The sequence below is a fragment of the Accipiter gentilis genome, chromosome 33 (assembly GCF_929443795.1).
Source record: "Accipiter gentilis chromosome 33, bAccGen1.1, whole genome shotgun sequence".
In the NCBI taxonomy this organism is placed as follows: domain Eukaryota; kingdom Metazoa; phylum Chordata; class Aves; order Accipitriformes; family Accipitridae; genus Astur; species Astur gentilis.
This window is the reverse complement of record NC_064912.1, coordinates 9,552,249-9,580,239: the sequence shown is the minus strand read 5'-3', so window position 1 is coordinate 9,580,239 and position 27,991 is coordinate 9,552,249. Positions and strand designations below refer to the sequence as shown.

The 27,991-nt window shown below is 37.0% G+C and overlaps 1 protein-coding gene across 4 annotated transcripts; it reads left to right on the top strand.

Moving 5' to 3' along the window:
* Positions 1-57: 57 nt before the first annotated feature.
* Positions 58-27,049, top strand: MARF1 (meiosis regulator and mRNA stability factor 1). 4 transcript variants are annotated; one of them, XM_049790943.1, is made up of 27 exons: positions 58-157; positions 1,471-1,675; positions 3,276-3,947; positions 5,319-5,493; positions 6,956-7,182; positions 8,090-8,207; positions 8,934-9,106; positions 9,934-10,368; positions 10,901-11,070; positions 11,170-11,331; positions 12,034-12,223; positions 12,955-13,133; positions 14,111-14,191; positions 14,542-14,778; positions 15,575-15,694; positions 16,046-16,221; positions 16,461-16,681; positions 17,417-17,559; positions 18,893-19,026; positions 19,539-19,741; positions 20,242-20,469; positions 21,239-21,469; positions 21,577-21,789; positions 22,572-22,632; positions 22,730-22,870; positions 23,872-24,042; positions 24,569-27,048. In XM_049790943.1, exons 2-27 carry the CDS (start codon positions 1,529-1,531, stop codon positions 24,799-24,801), a joined length of 5,241 nt encoding a protein of 1,746 aa, XP_049646900.1. In that variant the 5' UTR covers positions 58-157; positions 1,471-1,528; the 3' UTR covers positions 24,802-27,048. The 4 variants fall into 4 exon arrangements, with proteins under 4 accessions (XP_049646900.1, XP_049646899.1, XP_049646901.1 ...); XM_049790942.1 differs by having other exon boundaries at positions 77-157; positions 1,468-1,675; XM_049790944.1 differs by lacking the exon at positions 58-157 and having other exon boundaries at positions 1,468-1,675; positions 3,279-3,947; positions 24,569-27,049.
* The last annotated feature ends 942 nt before the right edge of the window (positions 27,050-27,991 follow it).

Below are 27,991 nucleotides of genomic sequence, written 5' to 3'. Positions count from 1 at the left end.
GGAGCGTTACGACAGCCGCCTTTACGGCAGCGGGCGGGTTTCCGGCGCTCGGCGTCGCTTGACGGCAGAAGGAGCAGAGAGGGAGGAGGGAGGACAACAAAGGGGTGTGAGGGGCTGCGGCGGCATGTGAGGGGCGGCAGCGCGGGGGGCGGCTCAGGTGAGGCGCTGGCGGGCGGGGGCAGAGCCGAGCCAGGCCGGGCCCGCCGGCTTCCGCTCTCCCGGGGCTGCCTCCGCTGCCCTACGGCAGCGGGGAGGCCCCGGCGGAACGCCACGGCCGGGCGGGGACGGGCCTCGCTCCCCTCGCGGGCAGCAGCCCTTCCCCCGGGCGGAGCTGCACAACGGCCTCGGCCCGGCGCCGCCCCGCGGGTGGGGGAGGCCGTTTGCCCGGCAGCGCCTTGATGGGGCTGTTTGTCTGGGCGGGGGGCGGGTCGGGCCTCGCCGTCGCCCCCGGGGCTGCGGGCCAGGCCGAGCTGGAAGCACCCAGGGAGCTGGGAGCCGCAGAGGGCAAAGCGCGGACAGACGTGGTTAACGTCGCGTTTAACTTTTTTTCAGTTACGGCTCTAATTCCGAAAGGAGTGGGTGCTACCAGGTGTTTTTAAAAGAGTTGCGGAACTTGATTAATTTAATATTTTATCTAGTGCAGTTTTGGGGTGCTTAGGGGTTGTGTGAATAAACATTTGCACTATAGAAAAAAAAAATCAAATTTCTTTTGTAGTTAAAAATAACGCTGGGGTAAATGTAAGCTATGGAATGTATTCCATGGTTATTGTGTTTAACATTAAATGCATAAAAAGGGAAGGAGTGTAGTCTAATGAATGCAGTACGTAGTCGGGGAGTTAGAAGACTTGATTGCTAATCGTAGTTTTTCTGGTGCAGCGTGGCTGGGCCTTAAGTTGCTTTGCTTCTTTGTGGTTCTGTAAAGCTATACTGTGATGTGCTGCGGGGCTGCTTGAGAATTAGTAGAAGCACTTGTAAATAACTTTAATAATTTAAAGCTCTGTTTAAATACTAAATACTTAATACAAGTATATATAGTTTTGTTAGCCCATGGAAAAACAACGAATGTGCAGTTTAATTCTTTAAGATGAGTTTCAGTTGCACCTATTTTGTATTTACTGATGAGCTGTTCTTGAAAACCGACCTCCTGGCTTCTCTCGCCAGGAGAATGCACTGAACGTTTCAAGGATTTATTTCATGTCAGTAGCAATGCATTTCTGGAGCAATGTGGCTAATGCTGTAGACTTAAACAGTGTTTTCGTCAGACTACCTCACCTGTGCTGCAGGTCTTGAAGAATATTCCTGGACTAAAAAGGAATAGTCAAGGCTGTGTCCCATATGCATAATTAAATTTAACATAAGTAATGCAGGCTCAGTGATCTGGCAGTAGTGGAATTCGTAAGACCACCATGATTTTTCTCTGTCTTACCTTAAAAGGTATTTAAAGCATGCTTTTTTTTTTCTCTTTAGCAGGTGGGAAGAATGAAAGGAAGCGGGGATGAAAGAATGTTGAACCTTTTTGTTTGGCTGTATGATGGAAGGAAACAGGACAGAGAACCTCTGCAATAGATCGTTTGGATGGCTTCAGCAAGAAGAGAATGATGCTAAACCATGGCTCTGGAAACTTTCTAATTGCTTTTCTGCTGCTGAAAAGTCTTTGCCTTGCAGTGCGAAAACGGTAATTTATTGTTTTACTAAAAGCATAGTTGATATCCTGGTACAGAGTGGTATAACTAACTGCACTGTTATTGCTGACTAAACGGGGCGAGTGGGGAGGGGAGAAAGAGGAGACAGCAGTTACCATGGTAAGTACAAAATCTACCTGGGGATTTAAGGTCTGTAGTTGTGTTTGCAGCTCTTTCATCAGTGTTGGTGAAAGCAGGCAAGTTGCTTTGCTTGAAGGTCTTTACTCGCTACAGCTCTGTTCGGAATAATACAACTGACTGCTTTAAAAGTACATAAGGCAAGCTTCTTGAAAGCTCTGTGAAGTTATTGCTGAAGAGTAGAGTAGGGAAGTAGTCTTCATGCTTCCAGTTTTTTGTCAATTTAGTTTGGAGGTAACTTTAGAATTTTCTGAATTATTATTATTATATAGTAGTTACATCAATTGTGGATACTGTTCTTTGCCAATGTCTAATTTTTTCTTGTTTCCATTGCTTTAAATGTTCCTGTTCTGTAACTGTATATGATTCTGTACTTTTAAGATGCAAAGTGCTAAGGAATAGGACAACACAATGACTTTGAGCAGGCAAGCTCCAGCTGTTAAGTAACACTTATTCATGCATGTTCAGTCTGACTTTGAGTAAAAGACATGGGTGAAACAGATAAGCATGTATCCTGTTGTGTTGCTGTTCTCATGCGTCAGGGGTTAGGAAGGGAGCTGCTGTAAATTCTGGAATTAAACATATAGAATGGTTCTAGACAGATTTTTGGCAGACTATCTTCAATTTGTAAGACATGGCATCAGGCAGAGAGGAATCGTTTTGAACTTGGGTAATCAGTTATTCATTATTGTGTGGTAGGAAATGCATTAAATTCAATTTGGAAAGTAAAAGTAGTTCCAGAGTACTGGCCTAAAGCTCTGAAGCAGCGAGTTGTAAGTAGGTTAGCTCTACTGACCTTGACTGTTATGGTGTTTCTCGTAACCTTGCTTAGTTTTCACTGCTGCTATTTAAAAAAACAAAACAACAAACCACTGTATTTTTGTCTATGCTTAGATCTTTGGTATATTTAATCAGAGTAGGCAAAAAGTACTTAAATAGTTGTTGTGAAAATTTAGTGTTCTCTGTCCTCAGTTTATGTGTTTGATATAATTTCTATTTTTTTAAAGTCTTAGTCTTTTAATGCATTACTTCTAGAAGTTTAATACAATTTTAAAGTTTTTATTCAAAGTAAAAGATCATTACTTATGTACCTCCAAACTGAGGGGTTTTTTACTTTACATTGCATCCATATATGCTTGCTTTTACAAGAAAAATCTTTTTTTTGCTTTGCAATTTCAAATCTCTCTCAGCCTCAGCCAAACACTTTTCTGCCTTTCAAATTGTTTTACAGACCCATTGCTGTTTGGTTTATAGTTTTTGGTTTTGTTGCTTCCAAAATCCACTGATACAATGTACTTCATGTTCAGACAGTGAGGTAATAGTAATCATAAAGATAACACTTTTCAAAATTTCTGTTATTATCAAAATTGTAACAGTCTAAAAATATGCTTGCTTATACTATAAAATCATTGGTTTAGTTATCTATCTGAACATAACTGAGCTTTCATTTTCCAGAAGGATTACATGGAGAACAAGCAAGCTGCTGTAGAATTGAAGGATGCTTCATCTCCTCATAATGCTGGCTCTAAACTGTTTCCAGCAGTACCACTTCCTGATGTTCATCCTCTTCAGCAACAGCAAATACAGCTTTCACCTGGCCCGAAAGTAAGCTGCTGTGCTCATGGCTCTGACTCTTCTTGTACTCCACAAATGCATTGTGGTGGTGGTGGTGGTGGTAATTTGATTCACCCTGGCACAATATTAGACTCAAAAAGCACTGGGACAATTACATGTCAAGTAGGGTCAGGGTTTGCTTATCCGTCTGCACCTTCACTGAAGAGCCCTCCAACTAGAAGCAATTTGGCAGGCATTGCAAGTGAATTCCCTGGCATGTGCGTAGAAAACAGCGTTTCTTCCTGTCAACATCTGCCCTGTTGTGGAAAACTCCATTTTCAGTCCTGTCATGGTAATGTGCACAAACTGCATCAGTTTCCAGCCCTTCAGAGCTGCACATCTTCTGGCTATTTTCCTTGTTCTGAATTCACAACTGGGGCTACAGGTCACTTGGATGAGCATATTGCACAGTCGGAGCTAACGTCACGTGTGTGCGCCAACCCTTTGCACCTAAACATGGCACCTTCAGTTTGTTTAAAGGGCTCTCACTACTGCAATGACTGCTTGAGCAAGGTTTGTACACATTGTGTTTCTCATTCATTAAGCATGGTATACAGTTAATGTTGAAATAATGTTACTTGAGCAAAACTCCAGCTTCCACGGGTTGCAGCTTGCATCCTCCTCGTTGGTGATGCACAGTTAAGTGTGCCAGATATCCTTTTTGAAGATGATCGCTTTTCTGAGGTAACATTCAGTTCGATAGGAAGGCAAGAAGCTATCGCAATGTTTAGCTTACAGGGGGTCTGTAATGTACTCAAGCAGAATTTCAAATGGATTTGAAAGATGGTTATCTCCTCCTGACAGCTCTAATTAAAATGTTCCATAGTAGTGACTCTGAGAAGAGGCTAACGACAGTTAACATGTACCCTTGGGCAGCTAATCAATAAAAACCCATTTGTAAGTCAGGTGAGATGTCTGATGCTATGAGGATATTCTAGTTTTGGTTTGATAGGTCTTAGTCCAGTCTTCCCAAACTTGTAACTTATATTTCAATACCAATTTGGTACACTTTAGAACTGATTAAAACTGTGCTTGAATTTTAATAGGAATTTCAAGTGAAATAATATACTCAGCTTTGCAAGATATGTTACTTAAACTTCTAAATTTGAGTTTCCATTATAAAAGTGAAATGTCTTCATTTCAAGAAACTAAATGGTGAATTCAGTATTGTCGTGGCTTAACCCCAGCCAGCAACTAAGCACCGCACAGCTGCTCACTCACTCCTCCCAGCTTATATACTGGATGTGATGTCACATGGTATGGAATACCCTGTTGGCCAGTTTGGGTCAGCTGCCCTGGCTGTGTCCTGTGCCAACTTCTTGTGCCCCTCCAGCTTTCTCACTGGCTGGGCATGAGAAGCTGGAAAGTACTTGACTTGAGTCTAAACATTACTTAGGAACAACTGAAAACATCAGTGTGTTATCAACATTCCTCTCATACCGAACTGAAAACATAGCACTGTAACCAGCTACTAGAAAGACAGTTAACTCTATCCCAGCTGAAGCCAGGACAAGTGTTTGGAATTATGACCACTATTTTTGGGGGGAGAGAGAGGCAATTCAACCTTGTACTCTTAATTGTGCTGATTTCATGTGCTAGGCTTTTTTTTTAGAAAATGTTTTTAGTATTTCTTAAAGATGGCCTGTCTTGATGTGCAGAGTTCAATAGAATCTTTCCTTGCATTTGGAAATCCAGAGCTAAGTATGCTAGGAAAAACTCTAGGAGAGGAGATTCCTTCATGCAGTGAGACTGTTAATTAACTTTGTAGAGTACAGCTGAGCTTGCATTTGTTGCAGAAGGGAAGCTGAGTGTTTCTAGCATGGAATAGTACGTGTTAATATTGTATACTAAATGAACATGTATTTTGAAAAATTGTCCCAACAGCCAACCAGAAACAGCCTAGTTGATGCTGCTAAAATCTGGCCAAATATTCCTCCTCCAAGTGCACAGACTGCACCTGCTCCTATCCCAATATGTAATGGCTGTGGAACCAAAGGAACAGGAAATGAGAAGAGTTTGCTACTGGCAAGCAGCCTTGGCAAATCACCGCAGAAATATGGTAAACCACATTTGTTTGAAACTTGCACTTAGTGGATGTCCTCCTTAAATGCTGTTGCTCATGAAGAGTTCCCTTAAATTGCACTGTTCTCTGGAAACTTCAGTGAAGTCATAGAAGACTAAACAGTAAAAAAAAAAAACCTTGTTTCTGTTTTGCAAAGTCATAACTTGGATTTACCTGTTGTGACTACCTGGTTAACTTACTGTATTGTCTCCATAGACTTTTGATTTTTTACTGTTATATTTTTTACCATTTTAAGAACTAGAAAAAGAAAATCTAAGGACTTGGAAGCTATTTCATTCTGGTGTTGTGTAAAGAAATTATCTTCAGCCATACTTAGAAAAGCTTTTTCTTAGTCTGTAGTGCAGTAAAGTTGTAATGTTTATAATTACAATATTGCTTTTTTCAGTGTTTGTGAGAGGAAAACATTGTGTGAAATAACTACGTGGTTTTTCTACAGGGTTAGTACTGCTTCAATTACGAAATCATAGCTAGTGTTAAAGTTATAAACTTAAAAAAAAGTCATGGGAGAAAAATTGGATAGCTTTACTATAATTTTCAGACTACACCCATTTTTAGGTTTGTTACGTGCAACACCCCAATTAAGTGTCCTTACAAAATGCAATTCCAGTGAATCTTGCAGAAGAATAACTAGTCAACATATACCTAAACAAATACACTTGCTGGCTGTGCTTTATTTTATATTCTCAGCTAACTTTAATTCTTAGCTTGTTTTTGACCTGTGAGGATTCTGTGTCATTCCTCATGTTTCTTTTCCAGTTGTTCTGTGGGCATGGAATGGGTGTATAATGTTAATTCAAAATTAAATAGATATTCAGAGTGCTGAAACACCAGAAACTTTATTTGCACTTCTTGGCCTGTAATAGCAAAAGTTCTTAACCTCAGTCTCCTGAACTGTAGGATACCTTTCTGTTTGTTCTAACTGCCTTAATTTTCTGTAATCATGGTCACTATACTGGTAATTTCATCCAGTTTTGTTTAGATTCTGTATCTAATGCACACTGTAAATTTGAACAGCTTTCATCTTTCACTTCCATTACGGATACAGCACCCGCTGAGTTTAGTGTGACACAACTTCAGACAATTTTAGTGTCACATACCACCTCAGCTTTTGATAACATTTTTTTTTTAAATACATTACTTGGTTGTTTGATAGTTTAAAAGTAAAGCTGAAGTTGTCTTGCATCTTTATCCTAACTTAACAGTGACTGAATTTCTGTTTAAGACTGATCTGAGGTTTAAAGTTTCTCCCTTAAAGAGAAACTTTGAAAACACCTGATTTGTTTTTTAGATTCCTTAAGTAGATAAAACTGAACTTGTGTTCCTGGGAGTGTTGTTCTCTAAAACATAAAGCTTCCCATGTGCAAAGTTTATAGTATGCTAAGTTTAACATTTTTGGTATTTGGAGATTAAAATGAGCTGTGTTGTTAAACCTGTACAGGGTCTCCGGAAGTTGCAATAACAGGACAAGTTCTGGAAAACTTGCCCCCCATTGGAGTCTTCTGGGATATTGAAAACTGTTCAGTTCCCACTGGCCGTTCAGCTATAGCAGTTGTACAGAGGATTCGTGAAAAGTTTTTTAAAGGTCACAGAGAAGCAGAATTCATCTGCGTGTGTGACATTAGTAAAGAAAATAAAGAAGTTATTCAGGAGCTAAACAACTGCCAGGTATCAAAACAGCATCTTGCTTGGTGTTCTTGCTTGAGAATTTGTGTACTCTGAGTGTGCTAACAGTGATTCGTGTTCACTAAAGCTGTATGTTAGGTTCTGTGTTTAGTGCATGAACTTACAATTAGTTTATGGGTTGGGTCTCTAATACTGAACTTTCCTGGTGTGATACTTTTTAAAACTGAAACTGCATTCCATTATATGTAGATTACTGTTTTAGCTGTAGTTCTAGTGTTCATAGAGGATTTTGATTTCATCCACTAATAAGTGGTGGTGGCGTTTCTAGTGTTATCCTCCAAATCTGTGACTAAATCATTAACCTAAAGGAACTATGATTCTGTGAACTTAATTTCTTTTACTTTTGTTAGTGAATACCATGCTGATTAGTGAGGACACTTGTAAATTAGTGGTATTGACTGGGGCACCTCTAACATTGTATATTTTCCATCAATACCTTTTGTTTCTTGGCATTTTTTTAACTTTTTGTGCAGGTTTCTAAGTCAAATTCCCTTCCCACCCCCTGAATTGCAGATATGATAACAGGTTGACAGTTTATCTGCTTATGTGAGGTAAAACAAACTGATAGTGAGTACTTGCTATGTTTGTCACCTCCCTATTTCAAATGAGGGTTTGTGGAATGTTTTTAAGGTATGTAGATGGTGATCTTTAACACAGAACAGCAGAACTCATCCCTAAGACGTTTATGTATAACTAGGGTTGAAGTTCATTGGTCATTAGAACAGTTTGAGATCCATACATGTCGTATTTCATGCACGTGTGCATTAATTTACCTAAATAAAAGGAGCATGTGAAGGCTTGTTTTTATGTTAATTTTTTAAAAAAATTATATTTAGGCAAGCATAGTTCACATCAAGCTTTCCTTTAGAACTTATCTATATTTCCACAGGTGACTGTTGCACACATCAATGCTACAGCAAAGAATGCTGCTGATGACAAACTCAGACAGAGTCTTAGGAGATTTGCTGATACACACACTGCACCTGCCACTGTGGTTCTTGTGTCAAGTAAGTGTTTGTGGTACTCGTCTACAGTGCAGAATTAATTTCCTCTCCTCTTCAGTAGTACTTTTGTATATGACAGTATTCTGCTTTCCAAGGGTTGTGTTTAGAATCAGCTTTAACTTAATTGCTCAAGAATTCTTAATAATGTCAGTGGCAGCAAGGGAGAGATGAGAACTTGGCTTAGTTAAATTAGCACTGGAATCTGATGTCTTTTTGAGTGTCAGTAGGTACGCATATAAATACTGTCTAAAGTTAGACAGCTTCAGCAGGAAGCTAATGAAGTAAAACTTATTGAGTTTCCTTATGGTAATCTTTCAGAATGCTTTGAGCAAAATGTGTTTGATTTGGTTTTTATTCTTATAGCAGCATACTATGCAGTTGAATATGCAAGCCACTCAACTATTTAATTGCTGTCTGTTGCCTTGGGTTTCTCCCTAAAGCTAAACAAAGGCTTGTTAAAGAAGTATACAGTACCAGTCAAATGCTTTGCTGATAAATTGCTAGAAGTTGCTATTAAAACGAAGCCCTTGTCTGAGACTGAATGCTAACTACCAGTGTAAATTATGTCTATTGAGAAGCCTTGTAGCTGTTAGTGCTTTTTCATTGGAAATTTTCAGCAATAAATAGAACTTGTCAAGTGAGATCTGGGGTTTTGTTTGTTTAATCTGATTTTTTTTTAGCTTTTTCATGTGCTTCCTTGTTCATTTTTTTCTTTTTTTTTTTCTCCAGCTGATGTAAACTTTGCTTTGGAACTCAGTGACCTGAGACATCGACATGGTTTTCGGATAATTTTGGTACATAAAAACCAAGCCTCAGAAGCACTTTTACATCATGCTCATGAGCTTATTTGTTTTGAAGAATTTATTTCAGACTTGCCACCAAGGTTACCACTGAAAATGCCGGTAAGGTTTTTAATTCTTAATGAGACAGACACTTTGAAGTGTCAGCTTCCTTTTTTTTCTTTTTTTTTTTTTCTTTAATTTAGGGGGAGAGCAGGCTGAGATTGTGTGTGGTTTTTATGGTGAGGCATGATGTCTTATGGGTATTTGACTATTTGTCTGTATTTCAGTTACCATGTGGATGTATGCTTTCTGCTTTAAGGCCGAAAGAATGAAATAATAAAAGAAGAAAGTAATTAACTGAAAAAGTAAAATAGCAAGGTCACATTCTGATCACTAAATATTTTATCAGATAACGTATCTTGCGTGTCTTTCTTTCACTGGCAGAAAGTTAGGGTAAGAACTTAGTTGTGCATTAAGACAGCTCTGTGATGCTTTCTTGACAGTTTTGAGTGACTGTCTACTGTTTTCTTGTTTTTTTTGTCTTCCTGATGATTATCTCTAGATTTGCTGTGTTGTCTTGGCACAGCACTCATGATCTTTTCTTACTGTAAAATAACTTCTTGAACTATGTGTTCACATGCGTGTGTAGAATATATAGAATTCTTGAGTTGCAAGCAGTGATGCTTTCTTGTCTGGAGAAGTGATCAAGTATTGATCCATTGATCAGGGACTCTGTAGTTTCTTCTAACTTTAAATTATATTGAAGATGGAAGTTTGAGGATCTACCTTGGTATGAGAGTTTACCAACCAAATTGAATGCTGCAAAAAGAATTACTTGGTAGGGGTGGGACGAGAGCATGTGTCATCAGAATCAATGTAAAAATATTTGTTTTGAACAAGGGGCTATTCTGACACAATCAAATTAAAACCTTACTCCCTTTAAACAGGCATGCCATACCCTATTATATGTTTATAACCTGCCAACAAACAGAGACAGCAAAAGTGTCAGTAATAGACTCAGGCGTTTGTCAGACAACTGTGGAGGGAAGGTGCTGAGCATTTCTGGAAGCAGTGCAATTCTCCGTTTTTTAAATCAAGAAAGTGCTGAACGGGCTTGGAAGCGAATGGAAAATGAAGATGTTTTTGGTAACAGGATTGTAGTGTCTTTTACTCCCAAAAACAAAGAACTTAATGAAACAAAAAGCTCCAGCTCTGTGGGAACTGAAAAGGTGAAGTCTCCCAAAAAAGTTAACAAGAATACAAAGCTGTGCCTCCTCAACAAAGACTCAAGTGATCAGTCTTCTGGTACCAAAGGCTCTGCTGGGAGAGGATTCCAGACTCATGGATCTATCATCAAACCCACAAATGTTAAAAGTTTACAGGTATTGTTGTTCTACCTTGTTTAGTATTCTTGCTTTTCCTCATGTTCTGAGGATTGTGTCTGTTACAGCTTTAACTTGTCAGTCCTATTTAGTGAATAACTCTAATTTATAGTGACATTCCTGAATGAGAGCTGTATTCATCTGCTTGGAAAGCAGACGGTGAATTTGAGGGTTGTTTTTCCCTGTTCCCTGCCACCTTTTTCTCAATTTGGAAATATTGCTGGTACTTACTGAGTCTCGAATCCTAGGCCAGTTTTGACTTTTGTATTGGAGTTGAGTATAACATCTGGAGTGATCCATTTTGCTGGTTTTAAGGTGGACTAGGGCAGATCTACAGTGTAGCAAAAATATTTCAACTAATTGACAGTTTACTATTTTCTGTCACAGAAAATCAAATATTCGTGGTTATGAAGTGCCAATGAAAATGCTATTAAAGAAGAATTTATCAGTTATCTATGTTTCCATCACAAGGAAAGTCTCTGGCAAGGAATGTCTGGTGCTTTTATGCTGACCTTTCATCTGTTTCATATAGGAGCTGTGCCACCTTGAATCAAAGACCATCAGTAGAAATACTGAAAACGAGCAAGAACATTTAAGAGAACAAATTCCTTCTACTCAGAGTAACTCTAATGCAGCAATTCCTGTGTCTCCTGCAACCAAAAAGATTGGAGTGGGAGAATCATCCTGTAAAAGTAGTCAGAAGTATGTTTTAAAATAAAAAGACATCAATGTTAGCTACATTTTTAATGTGAATTCTGCAACATAATGTGTTTTCTTTTTCTTACATATATTTGTAAATAGAAAAGAGACCTCTGCTTCCAGGAGCATTACCAATTCTCCTGTAGATAAAAAAGATAAAGATGAAACTGTATTTCAGGTCAGCTATCCCTCTGCTTTCAGTAAGTTGACGGCCTCCAGACAACTCAGTCCTTTGCTCATGTCTCAGAGTTGCTGGTCATCTCGGTAAGTATCTGTCTTATTTGGGAGGTGAAGTGAGGCTTCACCAATATATACCTCAATTACTGACAGCTGCACATGGAGTCGTGTATGCTAAGCACATTACTTTAATACACTGATTTTTTGTGGAGGCAAAAGGAAACTGTGATGGTGCTGCATAACATCTAACAGAGGGTGGATGTAAATACAAGGTGGAGTGAACTCTTTTTTTAGAAACTTACTATGTGGGAGTTGTTTCCTGCAAACTTTGTCTTTAAAGCTTCTGAAAAACATTCAGAGGTATTACAGACATTTTATTCCTCTTCCAGTGCCTTTGACGTTCCCAGTAGAAATTTACCCAGGCCCATTAAACTCTTGTAGACTTAAATATCTGGCCTTTGCCAGTTATTAAAATCATGTGAATGAGTTTGACTTTTTTAATGTGTTAGTAAGATAGTGCAAGACTTGGTGCCAAATATTATTAAATTGGGTGACTTTGAAACATAATATGAATGACTTGCTGTGAGGGGAAAGGAAATATTTGTCTTGTTATGACATTTTGCTTGTGGTGAAATTTGTTTTGCCTGCGCATGTACGTACTAGGATAATACCTTCAGAGTACTGTATTTGTGCACTTGACCTATGTCTGTTTTCTGAATAATTTTGAGATGTATATATCAGAATTGTGCAATAGCTATTTTAGGTCATAAATGTTTTTATTTTACCCAGGAGTATGTCTCCAAACATCTCAAATAGATCATCTCCACTCACGTTTAATGTAGTAAACCATACCGGTGGTACAGACTGCCCTGATCCTTTTGCAAATGGTACAGACATTCAGATCAGCAATATAGATTACAGATTGTCCAGAAAAGAGTTGCTGCAAAATTTACAAGAAATTTTCTCAAGACATGGCAAGGTAAAGGCTAAAATACCTTTATTAAACCTGTTTTTAAATACTTACTGTTTAGATATTTGTGTGGACGTGTTTGTGGTCTAGCTTTAAGTGAGTAGGAATGGACAGGTATCCAAACATGACTTTTAAACTTTGTGAAAAGGAGGTACTGTATTTTTCCTTCAAAAAGACCAGATCATCACTTGCACTAGGTTCTTAATTTGCATGTGGTCTTCACAGATCTAATATTCTGAAGTTTTTTGTGTATAAAATTCTTATTGGCTCATAAGTCACGCAGGGAAGAGACTTAGGCTTTAGCTGTGTAACCTTTTTAAGCTGTAAAGCTGAATTCCTAATGTCAGCTTAAAAATCACAATAAAAACTGAGTTTTTGTTTTGAATCAGAAATGGTCAAAAACAGGCATGGTGAGTGTGAATCAGTAAAAAGCAGCTATGCAAGGAGAGGTCATTTCTGCAGCAGCCTGTTTGTCTGATCTGTAGATGACATTCTTCTGGCATAATCTTCTACATGGGAAGATGACACTTGTGTTAAAGGAATATCATGGTCTTGCCTTGGCCAAAGCTAATTGCACTCAGGTCTTGTTTGCATCATCCTGCTGGCCATGGTTCACCATGCTCAGTTCTCTTCTGCATTGTATTCAGCTCTTGGCTGAAGCAAGACACTGCTACTCTCATGTTGGCTTGCCTTGAGTTAATGTTTTGCGGTAAACATATAAGATGATTTTGTCCTTTCAGGTAAAAAGTGTAGAGCTTAGTCCTCATACAGACTACCAGTTGAAAGCTACAGTTCGGATGGAAAATCTGCAAGAAGCCATCAGTGCTGTCAACAGTCTTCACAGATATAAAATTGGCAGTAAAAGGATCCAGGTCTCATTAGCAACAGGAGCTGCTAGTAAATCACTCTCTCTACTTAGGTAATAAGCATTTTGGCATCTTCTTTATTGTTCTAGCATGTATTTAGTGGCTGAGAGATGATTTAAAATACTGAGCAAAGGAATGACAGGGAAATAAAGTAAAATCTGTCTTAAGACCTGAGGAATGTGTTAAATACAACAAGGCTAGTTTTCAGTTCAGCATTTTTACACTGCTTATATTTTAATTTGCATCTGAAGAGACTAGATCTCTGCTAAATAGTGCTTAATAGTGCTCAGTAGTTTCACCACTGATCTTTCATAATACTGCTATAACTCAGTAACTTAATTTATGCAGCTGAGTTAAAATTACACTTGGCATCTTTATTTCTTCTTTCCTTCCAGAAAGTGCATATGAATTTTCTGTTTGAGGATGGGATGCACAGTTTAAATGCTGTTAGTGTTTCTTTGATCTCCATTTTCTATAGGGAAGATGATAGAACTAGAGTGCTGATGCTAGTGAGAATGCAAGTATTTTCCCTTTCAATTTTTTCCTTACTGAAAGAAAGCATTAGGAAAAAAGTTGTCTTCATCTTTTCACTGGAGCTTTCTGTGAAAATAGTGCATGGAGTGTGGAGTATTCTGCAGTTATGTACTACTTGCAATTGTATAATTTACAACTTTAACTCTTGCCTTTTAGTTTATGCCTGTTCAAAGTTCTTAATGTAATGAATGGCCAGGCTGGTAACTTAAAATGGTGCAGCTTTAATGTTGCATTTTATAGATGTTTGAAATCTTACCACCACCTATGAAAGATGCAGCTCCTTTATTGACATTATCTAACGAATTAGCAGGAACATTACTACTTACACAGTCCTAATCTGAAGTGTCAACTTATGTAGTGCTGGGATGGAAGGGAATGCAATTTGTCCTGTTAGATTTATAGTTCATGAACTGCATCTAAATATCTCACCAGTTTGGGCTGGAGACTAATACTAACAGATTAATTTTATGCTAATGTTACAAAACTTCTTTTATAGCTCAGAAACAATGTCCATTCTGCAGGATGCACCTGCTTGTTGTCTGCCTGTGTTCAAATTTGCAGAAATCTATGAAAAAAAGTAAGTTCTCAGTTGTTGTTTTTCTGTAGTGCTTCTAAAAAGAATCTGATCTTGTGTGATTGTAAAACAATTAATTATAGAGAGTAACAGAATGGAGTGTTATGGTTTTTTGTTGTTAGATTTTGCAGCATATTATCTATCCAGAGGCAATGACTGCAATACTGCCCTTGGAGGGTTATACTTTCAGTATTTTACTTCATTTTTCTACGTTGGGATGAATAGATTAGTCACCTTAACATTTTGCAGAGAATAGTTTCTAGCATATTCCTTTTTCTTAAAACAAAAAATGCATGTTATTGCACTCTGTAACTGTGTTTATAATGTGTATTTATTTCAATTTTTTCTTTTAGATTTGGGCATAAGTTAATTGTATCAGACTTATATAAACTAACGGATACTGTGGCAATCCGTGAACAAGGAAGTGGGCGGCTGGTGTGCCTTTTACCCAGCAGCCAAGCCCGCCAGAGTCCACTGGGATCCTCACAGTCACATGATGGTTCATCAGCAAACTGTAGTCCTATAATATTTGAAGAGTTGGAATATCACGAGCCTGTTTGTAAGCAGCATTGCCTGAATAAAGACTTTATGTAAGCTGTGTATAAAATACTATAAAATCTTACAAAATATTTGAACAGCATTTAACACTTACAGGTATATTAAAGTTGAGGTATATATGTTCATATAGCATGCTTCAGTCACTGTTTATATGCTTACAAGAATCAGTTGGGTAGAAAATTGTGAGATGGTACAGTGAGTTTTCTAGGCAGTTCTGGATCAGTCTGTTCAGGTAAGATTATTGTATTCTAACACAGCTGTCAAGATTGAATACCTCTTAAGCAGAAGCTGAAAGGTACACTACCTTCCTCTGGTTATATAGGAAAGGTATACATACTAGAGCTTTCTATTAGCCTGAATTTCATTATGGAATTAGAGCTGGAGCTCATCATTCTTCTTTGTCCTCCAGCTGCATTTAGGAAGTGATTCATACTGGGTTGAAGATTTCCTGAAGCCATATATTGAGTTCTTTTGTTTTATTCAACAGCAGCCAGGTTGTGCTACTAGAGCAGTTATTAGATGTTCACTGTTAACTGCCTGGTATGTGCTGCTAAAATTTAATTTGAAAATTTTAATCTACGGATGATAAAAATGCGGTCTTCTAAATGTCTCTTGTCTTCTGGAAATTTGCTGTAGCTGTATTAATTTTTGTGAAGAAGAAAAGATGGAAGTTGCTTGTGACTGTGTCTAGTGGTATTGTCAGCTAGTAGCAGTATATCATATATGTGTAGTATAATGTTTACTATGGGTGTCTATGTGAGCACAGGCATACTATGATAAAGCTATGTGTAGAATGAGCGTATAAACTTCAACCTCTTGTTTTTACAGTGAGCATGAGTTTGATCCAGATTCTTATAGAATTCCTTTTGTGATTTTGTCTCTGAAGACATTTGCTCCCCAAGTTCACAGTCTTCTACAGACACATGAGGGTACTGTGCCTTTACTAAGGTAAAGTATTTTAATTTAGGCTTTTAGTGTGAAGCCTGATCATTTAAAGAACTTTATTGATGGCTGTTGTAGTGCTCTGAAACTACCTATTGCATAAAAACTCCAGTTCTTATGTAAGGTAGTATCTTTTACAGCAAATAAGTGCCTTATGAAATTATTACTTTCTGAATTCATGTTGAGCAAAAAAAAAGGTGCACTTATTTAAAATGTGCATTTTATGAAGACTTCTGTAATGTGTTAGCAAGCTGTTGAAGCCTCTTGCTCAGGAAGTGTCTAAAAAATAATGATATTTTTAGGGCAACTGTTATAGTGGTATTTTAGTGTATAATGGAAGCTTTTTTTCTTCCAAAGTTTTCCTGATTGTTATATGTCAGAGTTCAGTGATCTTGAAATGGTGCCAGAAGGCCAGGGTGGTGTTCCTTTAGAACATCTAATTACCTGTGTTCCTGGAGTTAACATTGCCACTGCCCAAAATGGCATTAAAGTTATTAAATGGATACATAACAAACCACCACCTCCTACTACAGGTAAATATTTCTATTTAAAATCTTTTCTCTGAACTAATCTTTCTGCTAAAAAATTAAGAGTAGCATAAAGTAAACATCTTGTATAATTGTTAAACTTTTTATAACGAGAAACTTTTATCTTGAATGTTCATTCTTTTTTTTTTCCTGTGCTCTAGCCTGTGTCATAAATGAAGTGCAGTGTTAAGTGACAGAATATTAGCGAAAGGTTCAGTAATATGATTTTTTTTTTTTCCTTTTAGATCCTTGGCTTCTACGTTCTAAGAGCCCTGTAGGTAATCCACAACTTATTCAGTTCAGTAGAGAAGTGATAGATCTACTTAAAAGCCAACCGTCCTGCGTCATACCTGTCAGTAAATTCATCCCAACATACCATCATCACTTTGCAAAACAATGCCGTGTGTCTGACTACGGGTATTCTAAATTAATGGAGCTGCTAGAAGCAGTGCCTCATGTACTGCAAGTGAGTTATATGGCACTGTTCCTTTTAACTTGGGGAATTGTATCTTCACCTATCTGAATTACTGGTTGGTATTGTATAATAGAAGCTATGCAAATATCTAGTCCACCTTGAAAGAGATGGTTAACTGAACCTTGGAGTGTAACTGTCATCTTTTTTTGGGATGTCGTTTCTCTTTTGTTATTGTCCCCAACCTCCCAAAACAGCTTCTGGGGGAATTAATTCTTTATTTAATCTAAGTCTCTGGAATAAAGTTTGAAGCTGCTTTTTAGCCTGTGGCTAGCACTTGAGTAAAAGGTTTTAGTTGTGTTGTTTACCATAAGAACACAGCAAACGCTACGTGCTTCTAAGTTAGGCTGTAATGCGTAGCCTGTGACTTGAAGGATTTCTGTGTGAAATATGAAATAAGTCATGTGGTCATGTAGCCTTATGTTACAAAAAAGAAACGCTACGGTCACATCAGCTTACTACGAACATCAGTTGATTGTAGAATTTTAAAGTAACCAATACAAATATGCAAAAGCTCCAATAGCACTCATGGACTAAGCATTTAGTTTCTTGACAACATACGCATTAGTACAGAGAGTGTACGGCTTGATGAGGCTGCCTTTCCAAACAGTGTCTCTATTACATCCTTTATTTCTAGCCTACCTATACTAGAACTGGCTTCTAAATATGTGGTAAAAAAAAATTACTCAGGGTGCTAGATGTGAGTGATCAAATAAAATTTTCTTTCAGATTCTTGGTATGGGTTCCAAACGCTTGTTAACTCTAACGCACAGAGCTCAAGTGAAGCGCTTTACTCAAGACTTACTGAAGCTTCTCAAATCCCAGGCCAGTAAGCAAGTTATTGTGAGGGAATTCTTACAGGCTTATCACTGGTAAGTTATCTTTAATGAAACAAGAACTGTGCAGGTTGTGTCTATCAACAGTGGTTTTAAAACCTACAGCAACAGAAGTCAGCACTTTAAATCTTAGTACAAAACTGTGGCAACTATATTGCCTCTCTTGGGATGTGGAAGTTCAGACTTCCAATGAAAACAAAAATTAAAAGCTCTGTGGCAGACTTTACTGCTTCCTTTAGTACTAGGTTCATTTAACTTTATTGGAGTTTGAAATGGGCTATTGTATTTCATTAGTTCTCTCTGAAGCCATGACTGCAAGGTTGCATTTAAGCAAGCAGGTCATGGCACATTAACATGAACAATAAAGGGAAAATTTAGTGTTAGACTTTCTTTAGAGAGAAGTGCAAAATAAATAGACCAATTGACAATAGATGTTCTTACTACTTTAACTGGATCTAGCAATAGTGCAAAAATGAAAAGTAATACCTGTCTTGCTATTGCCAGGAAGAACGTTCTCTTCTAGCATGGTAAAAAATAGGGTGGGTTGCTTTTTTTTTTTTTAAGAACCAAGAATAATTTTTTCCTTGCTATGAAGAGAGAAAGCAGTACTTAACGTGCTTTTAGAAAACTATATTATCTTAGTGCTACATGTGGTCTACCTTTTGTGTGCTGTTGTGTTGCATGTGCCAACAGCTCCTTTTTGGGAATGCATGCTTCTACTTATTTCCTTTATTGGCAAAAATACATTATTGGTTGTTTCTAAATCTACTAAATGTGCATCTCCATTGTAGTCAGCTCTGGCCATTTGTTGAATAAGAACATGTGAAGTGTTCTTGCTTTTGAGAGGTTCCTGTTGGGGAGGTGGGGAGAGTAAAATACCTTTTAATATGTTACATAGTATTGTGAACCTTAATATGGCGTTTTCCAGGATACGGTCTCTGCCTTCTCTTGTGACCTAATCTTGTTTAAACAGAGCATATGTCTGTAACTATTAAGCAAATACAGACTGTTGAAAGTGTAGCCATATGGAGCTGTATGACATAATTACATTTTTTTAAATCACTTAAAACGTGAGCTTGAAAAATATTGTCACTTACCATGACTGGTTTGAGGCATCCACTGGTTCATAGATAGAGCTTTTTCTTCCTATGTCATCTGAACCATCAGTGTGTCTTGTTTTTCTGGTTCAAAATGGATAGGTAATTTGAGTTAAGAATACTTTCACCTTTGTTTCACATGGTAGTATTATTGCCAATATGAAAATTATGCTTATTTTCTTGGTATTTGGGCTTATTGTCACAACTTACAAATTTTTTGCCTACACAGCATGCATTAATGCTTGTATTACACAATTGTATATAACTTTCAGGTGTTTCTCCAAGGACTGGGATGTTACTGAGTACGGAGTGTGTGAATTGGCTGATATAATATCAGAAATTCCAGATACAACCATCTGTTTGTCACAGCAAGACAATGAAATGGTAATTTGTATTCCCAAAAGAGGTATGTCCATGTACTTTTTTTACCATTGCCAAATAAATTGTTCTACTATTTTAAAACTGTACTAACTAAAGTATGTAGGAGTTACTTGAACTTTTTATAATTGTGTTTCTACCTTCATGACTATGTTATAAACTCTTAAGCGAATAAAGAATTTTTCATTCTAGGAACACTTATAATGGAACAGACAGGAAAGCAGGTGGCAAAACACATAAAATACTGTTACTACTTCTGTGTGTAGTTAAACTTTCTGTGGAATGATTAGAGTGGGTTGTTGCCACACAGCAAAAATACCAACATATTTGGCTATTTAATATCTTCTAAAGTGCTGATCACCTGATTATTTTGGACTTTAAACATGTGAGCTTAGTAAAGGTCTTCAGTGGTAGAAGAAAATAGTGAGTTGGTGTGATACACAATTAAGCTGAAAATCAATCACCGTATCTTCTTACTATATTCCATTCCACTTTATAAGTGTGTTGGTACATAGCTATTGTTTTGTTTTTTAATTTTAGAACGTACACAAGAAGAAATTGAAAGAACCAAACAATTTTCTAAAGAGGTAGTAGATTTACTGCGCCATCAACCTCATTTTCGAATGCCCTTCAATAAATTTATTCCTTCTTATCACCACCACTTTGGTCGTCAGTGCAAACTTGCTTACTATGGTTTTACAAAACTACTTGAACTCTTTGAAGCCATACCAGATGTCTTACTTGTAAGTTCTAAAATCCTAAGCTGTACTAATACATTTTTGAGATCTGTGCGTGACTTTCATCAGGGGTTATATTTCTCATTAACTTTAGTATGAGTTATAAGCTCTGCACCTCTAATGTTAGCCAGCCGTATTAAAGTCTTTGATATAGCTATTTTGGTTAAATGATCCAAGTTTTTTAACGCATTCAGGCTAAGTTTGTTAACAAATTCAAGTTTTCTAAATTGCATTACACTTACAAAATTCAATGCATCAACATTAGAGCTAAGTTTCATTAAAGTTGTGTTAAATTTGCTTTGAAAAAGATTAATAGCTATTTAATTGCCTATTGTTGTATTTCAGAAATTACAGTTTTGCTTGCTATATGGGTATCTTTTGAGGTAGCTGGGCCCTGCTACATAGCAAATGATTGTCTGGAAGCACTGAATTTTAGTTGCAGATTGTACTTTTTTTCATCCAGATGAGGTAAATCACTTTAATAAAGTGTAATTTCTGTTTTGTAGGTATTGGAATGTGGGGATGAGAAAATTCTCACACTCACGGAGGTGGAACAAGTCAAAGCAATTGCTGCCCAGTTTGTTAAACTGCTGCGGTCTCAGAAAGACAACTGCCTTATGATGACTGATTTACTGACAGAGTACAGTAAAACATTTGGATACACACTGCGTCTTCATGACTATGATGTTAGCTCAGTTCCAGCTTTAATGCAGAAACTTTGCCATGTTGTAAAGGTAATCTTTTAACTTTGAAGTTTATCTCTCTGCAAGGTATGTAATGTGTTAAGGAATTTCCTGTCTCAAATTACGGGTCTGGGTGTGTTTAGTATTGTAGCATGGAAACAATATTTCATTAAGTCGGGAGCAGGGGGGAATTGCAAAGGGATTTTTAAATGTACTTTCTATATCTCGATGATGTTCTCTTTGTTCTTTTGCAACCTTTCAACTTTGTTTCAACAAATAATAAGTAAAAGATTGTATTATAGTACTTATTTTAACAATACAAATTGTTTCTCCCACCTGACTTCTAACTGTGTAAAAGCAATAATTTCCTGATAACTGTAGTAGTTATCAGTCTCCTAATGTTTTATAGTCCTAATTTTTTTTACCTATGGTTTGAGGCTTTGACTCTGAATGTAAATACATAGATGGTCTTACATGTTAGTCTTACATGTTACATGGACATGGTCATACTGGTTTAGTTGCTCCAATTCTGTTATTTTAGCAGCTGGTGTTCAGGCTGGAGTTCAGTCAGATCCAGCTGGCTTGGAACAAAGAGTAAAATCATGTCTACCGTGTGGACAAATTGCTATGCTGCTTTTGTATATTTAATTTTTTCCATGTAATAAGCTTCTTTATCCTGTGTGGTTTTTGGCTACAGGAGTATCAGATGTTGGTATGTAGTGTCAGATACGGCTATGCTCAAACAAACCCCAGCCACACAAGTTATTTATAAATTAATCTCTTCCCTGTCCCTAACTTCATTCCCAATTCATTTTCTTAGGTTGTTGACACAGAGTCTGGCAAGCAAATTCAGCTGATAAATAGAAAATCTCTGCGGACTCTGACTGCCCAATTGCTAGTCTTGTTGATGTCCTGGGATGGAACGTCCTTTCTCTCTGTTGAACAGCTTAAACAGCATTATGAAACAACCCACAGTACTTCACTTAATCCATGTGAATATGGATTTATGACCTTAACTGAACTCCTGAAGAGTCTGCCTTACTTGGTTGAAGTATGTAAGCTCTTTTTCCTTTCTGGTGCATTTCATACTTTGAAAAGATATTGTGACTAGAGAATACAGAAGTATGCACTCCAATTCTTCATCTTTTTTTCTAATAGGTTTTTACCAATGGTGCAACAGAAGAATATGTGAAGCTTACAAATCTGTATATGTTTGCAAAGAATGTAAGGTCCTTACTTCACACTTACCATTATCAGCAGATCTTTCTTCATGAGTTCTCACTAGCATATAGCAAATACACAGGAGAAGTGCTGCAACCTAAAGCATATGGCTGCAATAATTTAGAAGAGCTCTTGGGAGCAATTCCACAGGTGTGAAGAATTGTTTTGCACGATTACATTGAGATTTCTGCATGGATTAAAAATAGTTACACAACTGTGGTTTCTGTTACCTGGTTTGAATTACTGGAATAGTTACCTTCTCCATAGAAGCTTATACCAGTTGTATTTTTAATAGCTTCTGAGAAATCTGGATTGTGTAATAAGAAAAAGAAAATACTTTTTTTAATGTGTTTTGGTCAAATTTTGCTTAAGAACTGTTCCTGGTGAAGCCACAAACGTCCTTGGCATCTTTATCAAGTGACATAATTGATTTCTGTCTTGAATGGATGAACAACTGTACAGTACTGAAGCTTCATTTTGATCAGGGTAGATTAATTGATTTTAGGAGTGAAGAGTTGTGGGACCTTGTCAAAAGCGCAACATGGTGGAGTTTTTTTGTGGCATCTTGTCATCCACGTGTCTTGAGTGCTCTAGGCTAATTTTGTGACCCAGTTTATGGCTAAAAGGTTTTCTTTAGGTAAATTAATTTTTCTGGAGTGTGACAAAATGAAATTTTGCAACTCCATGTTTAAACATATAATTTTGTTAATAAAAAGTTAGTATACTTTCTAGCTCTGTAGTTTGCCTTTGGCATCAATTATTTTGAGACAGAGCTTTTACTTGGGTAGTTTAGTACAAATTAGCAACATGATTTAGTTTACTTTTAGAAATAATGTCAGTGCAAGGCTAGATGAAAGGCAGTGAATAAGCTTCTTTAGGCTTTGAGCTTAGTATGCGCTGATGTTGAATTCTACTTTTTTTTCTCTCTATAGGTGGTCTGGATTAAAGGGCATGGCCATAAGAGAATTGTGGTACTAAAGAATGATATGAAAAGTAAGCTATTTCAATTTTGAGCAGTATCTTGGTTTCCTTTTTCCTTCTTTAAGAGGTGACTTGAGTAAACAAACCAAATGAACTTGCCTTTTTGTAGCTCGTTTTAGCTCACCTAGTTTTCCCCCTGCTGATCACGTGGATGATCATGGAAATCAACTTGCTGACAATAATGGACATATTATGGAGACCCCAGGATCCACTTCATCAATGGAACTAAGTCTAGGAACACCTAACAACGGTAATGCAAAATTGAATTACATAAAATTTTATTATTTTAGGGGAAATAAGCAGAGTAATCAAAGCAGCATGGGGAGAGCTGTCTGAGTTAGTCAATCTGAACTTCTGTAGAAATGCTTTATGGCTTGAAAGCTGTTGAACTTCTCCCAAAATATGTAGTTAGCCATGTGTCCTCTTGACAAGGGCATCTGTCGTCCTCAGCTGTCAGTATATATATAGCTGCTAGACTACTGTTTCCCAAGGGTTTTGTGAAAATTTAAGGCTACAAGCATAAAACTAATGAGAAACGATGGTCAGTAGCAGCTTCTGCTAGGATAGGAATGTCTCCTGTATTCTGATGAGAATGTAGTGCTCTTTTGTGCTGTTTTTATGTTGATTTTGTGTTGTTACTTATTTCCAAATAATAATGGTCCTGTTTGTCTGTCCCCAGATAAAAATAACTGGGAAAGGGTGACCTCATAGTTCATATCTTGCTGTGGTCTCCAATTCTTTACTACCTGCAGGTTGGAGAACTTGGGGAATGGTTCTTGAGTTATTTCAGAAGTCCAGGCTTATCCTTTTTAATAAAGGAAATTCACTTGATTTTGAAACTTTCAGCTTAATTTTCACATGTAAATGTGTTAGGTGGTACCTAAATAGTTGATAAGATATTGGTATGTCTGCAAGGGAGTTGTCTGGTAACTGGCCCTTCTCTGTTAAACACTGTTTGGCAAATACCAGATTTTACTGTAGGGCTATATTTACTCAGGCAAGCAATAGGTTTAACATACTATTGCTTTGTGTGCTGTATTGTAATTAGTTAGATGCTCTTGATCCAGCAAAGTAGCTCCTGAATGAATTTGAGATTAGTTAGCATTAATTAATTGGATAATAGTATTTCAAATATGGCATAGCTCTCAAATCCTCAGAATCGCATCTGAAGATTTTAAGTTTACTAACTCTGACATAGTGATGCATTCACAGCTTACAGGTACTCTGAAAGATGTTCCCTTATTTTTGTAGTTTCTAATCAAACTGAGCAAGAACTTCTTTGCCTCACAAATACATCTCCCATTGACCTCTTGTGTGAGCCAGTTCCTTCCTGCCTACCATCTCCGCAACTGAGACCCGATCCAGTGGTTCTTGAGTCTGCAGACCTCATTCAGTTTGAGGAACGCCCTGCCCCTCTCTGTGGTAAGAGTTTGCTTGCCTATGTTGTATTACTTATGCATGGTAACTCATACGATTTGGAAAATAAAGCATCAAATCATTGATTCTGTAAAGTTCCATTTAAATACATACATATGTATATATATGTCATGCAAGGGGATGCGTTGGCAATGCGTGTGGCTTCCATCAGAAACTCTTGAGTATTCAAAGTACCCTACTGTGATTCTCTGGGGTGAATTTTATAGGGACCTTATCTACCACTAAAATTGCATTTTGCTAACTTGCAGCAACCTTTTCACCACACTAATTTCGTAGTGCTTTTCTGAGCACTGTGAGACTTTAATGTGTGAGAAATAAATTAAACTTTCTAAACAGTACATGATGCAGAAGCAAACATCACATCAGCTGCAGAGGTGAACATGACACATCTTCTGGTTTCAAATCAGGCTGACAAGTTCTTTTTAAATATTTTGTGGCCTATTATCAGAGAAACATTCTTTATTTTTCAAGAACAGAGCATCAATAAATTGAGTTGTCTTATTTATTTTAGAGATAATGATTTTAACAGAAGAAGAAAAACAAAGAATTGTTACCACAGCTCAAGAAAAATTGACTTCTGGTTCTGTGGTATCTAACACCACAGAGAATGCTTCAGTGTCTCCCTGTCAGTTCTCTGAAACCCAACTCAGCAAGGAAGCAATGGACAGCCCAGCCAAAAAGCAACACAAAAACAAGGTGAAATTGGCAGCAAACTTTTCACTTGCACCTGCAACCAAGCTTTAACTCTTTCTTTCTTTTTAGTGTGAATGACAAGAACCTATGGACTCTGCACAAAGTAAAGCTATTTGCTAGCCCTTATGTATTTTAATGAAAGGCCTAGAAGAATTAATTTGTATTTAATGTATTCTGTGAAGATTTTGTTCCTTTTACACTGAACACAGCTGTTAGCAGAGCAGATTTTTTCTATAATTTTGAAAAAAATTCTGGCATTCGTTAAATTATTCTTAAATTTCACAGTTTTTCATAAATGTGTGTTCGGTAAAAGCAAAATATTAATTCAACAAAAATGGAACAGATTTTTATTTTTCTTTAAGCCTCGTTGGTGGTGTAATCATACATGTAGCATATTGTATTCTATAGGCTGTTGCTTACTGGTATTGTTTCAGACAGTATTAATAAAATGCATGATCTGTCTTTCAAAAGCCTGTTGAGAAATTTAACTTACTGACCTGAAATGAGAAGAGTGAGGGAGTTGATTGTACTCCAGAGGAGAAACTTGTTCTCTGACCTTTCAGATGACTTGTAACTGCATTGGAAATTCTTTTGTCTAAAGATGTCTGTAGAAGATTATGTGGATTTTTCGTAAAACTTGTTTTAAACGTTTTCTGTAGCTTTCAGTTCCATTTAGGAGCTTTCTAGGACATTAATGCTTTAAGCTTCCCTTTTATATTTAGTTCCAGTTGGGCATGGATTCGGTTAAGGAAAAGACTGTCTTGGCATCATGAGTTAAAGATACAGACACACACATTTTACTGTGTCTAGAAACGAAGTTAGGAAGGTTCTGATATTTCTGAAATATGCATTTAATGCATAAATTACAGGTAATGGAGCAGATCTTATTAAAATGTTTTGTGATGGAAGGTATTGATGCTATTTCCACCTGTAAGGACAGTTCTAATTACATGTGGAAATGCTAAGGTTGTTCAGCTTAACCTTGTTTTCTGTTTTTATGCATGTTCAGTAAATGGGAGGCTTATTCTTTGATACACTGTCTTTTAGCTGTGTCTGTTTTTATTCTAAAACTTACTCCTAGTGTTGGAAGCTTTTTTCAATTTGTGGTATCTTGTGTTGGCTTTTGAAAGGGCCAGCTCTGGAAGAGAGGTTAAGTCAGTGGATGACCTTAACTCTAGGTAGCAGAAATGTCCAGTGTATGAGACTTTATACCCATTCTGGGTAACCGTGGCATTTACAATGGGTTGTATTTGCCAGGCAGCAAATAAATTGCTTGTAGTATTGAAAGAACATATACTAGAGGTTTTCCACTGGCCAACTGAATATTTTTTAGGTGGATTCTACTGTAAAGTACAAGAGATGGAACATGGGCTCTAACTTCTCAGCCAGCAACAGGAAATGCTACTGAATAATGGCTATAGACAGAATTTTACTAGCCAGATTTTGTTATAAAATCTTTTAAATTTAGGCAAGTATTACCAATAGTGAACTTATAGCCATTGTGAATGCAGAGAAACACTTGGAAGTTTTTCTGAGCATTATGGCACAGTATTTTGAGTCCTTAGTAAACATCTACAGACATACTGCTATAGAAAGAGAAATTTAGAAGTAAGCTTTCTTGGAATGCTTTTAGTGAGTTAAATGCAAGAACATCTGCTTTCACCTTAAGTTTGATAAGGTTAACACTTATCAGTCTAGATCTTTGTTTCAGAAGAGCATGCATTGGAAAAAAGACCAACCTGAAATTATATTATTGAGATGCAGCTACAAGTCATCTGGAGTACTAAATAAAACCAGGTTTTTGCTTCAGAGGAAAACATGGTATTTGTCAAAGTGAGTGTGGTGATTGTACCATTTATGGAGGTCAGCATATCTTTTCTGGATTCATGTGTGATTCTGATGAAATTGCTGTTTGAAAGTAATAGAATAATACTTTTGAGAAGTTGTGTTCATAGTGTAACAAAATAGCTAATTGAATTGCAATATATTTTTTTATCCAAAGGGTTAAACGAATGATGTGACTTAGAGATTTAAAAGCATTGCAACCATTAAATTCTTTAATTTAACAATTAAATGTACAACTTCAGATTCATGTCTGTTTAAAAAAATTCACTGAAGCCCTCAATTGATGCACTATCTTTTTCTTGGAATGGGAGGGAGAAGAAAAAATTGTTTTCTTAGCTGTCTACTTTGTTTGGACACTTTCTTTTGTGGCTCAAGTGCTGTTTTGTGTGTTGGGACCAAACAGTTGTGTCAATAAAATTTTCAAGCAAGCATAAATCTTGTCCTTGTCTGAAGACCTGAAAAAAACCCTTGTTCTAGAATCCTTAACTTGCTGTGTCACATTCAGTTTAATTATCCAGACAGAGCAGAGAGCTAAAATTTGGGATTTAGTGAAGACAAAAGAAACACCATAAATCCACAACCTGCTATTCTGGAAAATGAGGGTTTTCCCAATTTTTGCAATTCAGCTGTTAGCAGATGTACTCAGTATCTCTTACTGCTCTTCATACAACGTAATGTTTAGAGTTTATTTTAGAAGGAAACCATAGGAGCGTAAATGCAACAGGTGGAAGTAAGGTGTTCGTCCTGAGTTTTAGTCTCACTTTGAAATGTTAAAAATAATGTGAATAATGTCATATGGAGTGTTTACTGAGCAATAAAGTTAACAGGTCACTTTTCAGTTACAATAGCCTTGTTTTCCAGCTTGTTGAAGATAGTAATTATCCAGGAACTACAAGTCTGGCAAACAAGTTACTTTGCAGCTTCACTAGAGTGCTTTGAACTTTACTTCAGAATCTAACAAAATAATTAAAAAAAAATCTGCAACTAAATTGGACTGCTGTCATTTCACAGCTTTATGGATAAAAGTAAAGAGTTGGATGAGCTGCTCCTGACTTTCTCTTTTTTTGTGTGGTCGTATTACATATTCTTACTTAATGGAACTGTTAAGTGGAACAGTCTGCTAAAGTAAATGTCAGGCCTGCTTCAGATAAGTGTTCACTTGACCTTGCAGAGTACTTGTTCAGTACAATTTTGAAGTTACTACCTAGACAAATTATTTAGCAGGAAACTCTCCATAAATAGTGTAATAAATATCGCCCTTTAAAAGGAGGGGCAGGCAATTTATAAAAACCATTTTATAGCCTCTTAACCAATACCACAAACTGTATAATCACCACTCTAATTTTGTTCTCTCAGTAGTTGGGAATGTTTTAAGTATGCATGAGTAAAATCCCTT

Excerpts from the sequence above, each read along its gene's own strand:
- MARF1 (XM_049790943.1), top strand. The coding sequence starts at position 1,529 with ATGATGGAAGGAAACAGGACAGAGAACCTCTGCAATAGATCGTTTGGA. Across the intron at positions 5,494-6,955 it reads CAAATCACCGCAGAAATATG|GGTCTCCGGAAGTTGCAATA; the intron begins GTAAACCACATT and ends AAACCTGTACAG. Across the intron at positions 7,183-8,089 it reads AGGAGCTAAACAACTGCCAG|GTGACTGTTGCACACATCAA; the intron begins GTATCAAAACAG and ends ATATTTCCACAG.